Source organism: Musca domestica, unplaced genomic scaffold, assembly GCF_030504385.1.
Source record: "Musca domestica strain aabys unplaced genomic scaffold, Musca_domestica.polishedcontigs.V.1.1 2, whole genome shotgun sequence".
Lineage (NCBI taxonomy): Eukaryota > Metazoa > Arthropoda > Insecta > Diptera > Muscidae > Musca > Musca domestica.
The window spans coordinates 5533555-5535991 of record NW_026712249.1 but is presented as its reverse complement, the minus strand read 5'-3'; the positions used below and the strand labels follow the sequence as shown (position 1 = coordinate 5535991).

The window sequence follows — 2437 nt, the reverse complement described above, 5'->3', positions numbered from 1 at the left end:
GCCGGTTCATCCAAAATTTAAATTGTACCAAATTAAGTACTATTTAGTACACATAAGTAGTAATTTCCAAAACTATAATGCAATAGTAATTTTATTTCCGAATTTCAGGATTCCAACTCTATTGGTTCTCCCAAATCGAAATTATACCAAATTTAGTACCATTTAGTACTTTTCGTACACATAAATACAAATTTCGAAAACTTGTTCCATTTTCCTAATCCTACAATCCGCCAGTAATGTTAATTTCAAATTTCAGAACTCCAGCTAAATCCATTTCTCCATATTCCAATTGTACTAAATTGAGTACCGTTTAGTACTTTTGGTATACATGAGCACACATTTCCAAAATTACTTTCTTACATCGACTCTACTTCTAAACTTTTATTCCCATTCCAAACTTAAAGTTTTTAGCTCTAACCGTTCACATGACACGAAATGGTACCAAATGTGGTACATTTTGGTTCTTTTCGTACACTTATAGTTCGTATTTCCAAAAACCCTTGGGTGCGTCTATTGTACACTCCATCATTAACCCTCATTTTAAATTCAAGATTTCTAGCCCTACTGCCCCCCCACCTCCCAACTTTTTATATTTTTCATACTAGTACGTTCTGATACGAATTTTTAAGACCCACCTGACACCTTTGGACCAAGTGTGACCCTCGCCCAAAATTTCCAGATTCTAGCTTTAGCCGTTCTACCTGGGTGTTGATGAATTCTGTCAGTCAGTCAGTCAGTCAGTCAATTAATTTACTTCTTTATTAATATAGATTTATCTACTGTATATACGTCAATATATACCCACATAATTGGGCATTGACTGGGCAAAGTCCTTGTAGAAATTTACTTAGAAGAGTAAAATTTATTTTTTTTTCAGTCAACTCTTCTCAATCTAAATACAAAAAAAAAAAAAAACATTTTTCATTTGAAGTTTAGAAATAAAAATCAGAGAATATAACAATTTCCATATATTTTCTTCAAAAACCTATTCCAATAAAATTTAAAAGAATATGGCCAATTACGCCCTCAGATGTCAAATTCAGCAGCTGCTGAGTGCATTGATTTGTTATGACAACGACTATCAACGGATTGGCGTTGAGATTAAAAAGGCACAAGAGAAACACAAAAAAGAATTGGATCAAATCATTTTCCCATGTTCGACTAAACTGAAATTGGGATGTTCCCCCAAAATGCTGCAGCATCAAAAAGATTTTGCAACGAGTATCCAGGATGTGGACAAAATGAAAGAAGCGTTTAATAAACGCATGAATGCTTTGTCTAACGAACGTTGGGATATTTTTGTTGCAGCAAAAAAATGTTTTCAAGAAATGCAAAAAATCAAAATTCACCATCAACGATACCACCTATATGCGATTGATGATCTAAAGAAGCGGATTCTGGAAGCCCCAGACAAGAAAACAAGAGATGCCTTTGAAAATGAGATGCAGGAATTGAATAAACAATTTGTGCAGGACACCACACACATTGAGAGATGTGAAAGGGTATTGAGGCCATTTTTGCACCTATTATCGGAGTCTGATATTTATGTGCCAAAACCCCATTGCAATTTGAAGGAATTGAATATTGGAGACACAAAAGGTAAATTGTGGTGAGAATGGCCCATATGGTCATAGTAATTATTTGTGTGAGTGTGTGTGTTTGTCTACAGCCAAATCTTTTGAAGAGGTCTTGGCATTGGAACAAACCATAAAATCTACAATGGGAAGTGTTTTAAGAAAATTATTAGCCATGATCCATATATACCAGCCTTCCGATGCCAAAAGTTTCGCAGCCAATTATCTGATGCATTTGAAGAATATTGAAGATATTGTGAAGGAAAAATTGGAATCATTTGAATGTAAGAGAGATGATTAACTGAGCATGGAGAAAATATAAATAAATTTTTGGCCTGAATTGAGAATATTTCACTATGATATTTCCAATTTACGTCTATTTAGAAGATAAAAAAAACTTGCCTTCAAACAATTTTTTTTTGTATAGTTATTACCTTTTTTATCCTGGGGAGACTTTTGTGGTTCAACTCTAATGTCGTAATTTTGTAATTCCAAACTATTAATTAATACAAAAGTTATGATTTCTGTGATAGACGCAGGGGAACCCCTATCAAATACTTCATTCCAAAATGGTATGAGGTATGACATGGTCCATACCGCCTGACTTAAGCCATTGCTTACTTGTTTTGGGTAGTCAAGAATGCCTTGTACCAAGAAATATTGATCTTATAGTTCAGCAGATTTACTTCTGTGTTAAATTCACATTAGTTATGCATGGGAGAATTGAAATTAAATAATATAAAAATATATATTACTGCAATTTTACTACTTTTTGGAGTCGAGTCGACGGAGGAAAATAATATTCGCCATATTCGCTACAGATTTTTGGTTGAGAGATATACAGGGTGAGATAAAAGAACCTG

At 33.7% G+C, this 2437-nt stretch overlaps 1 protein-coding gene across 1 annotated transcript; it reads left to right on the top strand.

The window, feature by feature from the left end:
* Window positions 1–918: 918 nt before the first annotated feature.
* LOC101893015 (uncharacterized) lies at window positions 919–1923 on the top strand. The gene is made up of 2 exons (XM_005181679.3): window positions 919–1599; window positions 1670–1923. The coding sequence occupies exons 1-2, from the start codon at window positions 1011–1013 to the stop codon at window positions 1873–1875; spliced, it is 795 nt and encodes a 264-aa protein (XP_005181736.3). The 5' UTR covers window positions 919–1010; the 3' UTR covers window positions 1876–1923.
* The last annotated feature ends 514 nt before the right edge of the window (window positions 1924–2437 follow it).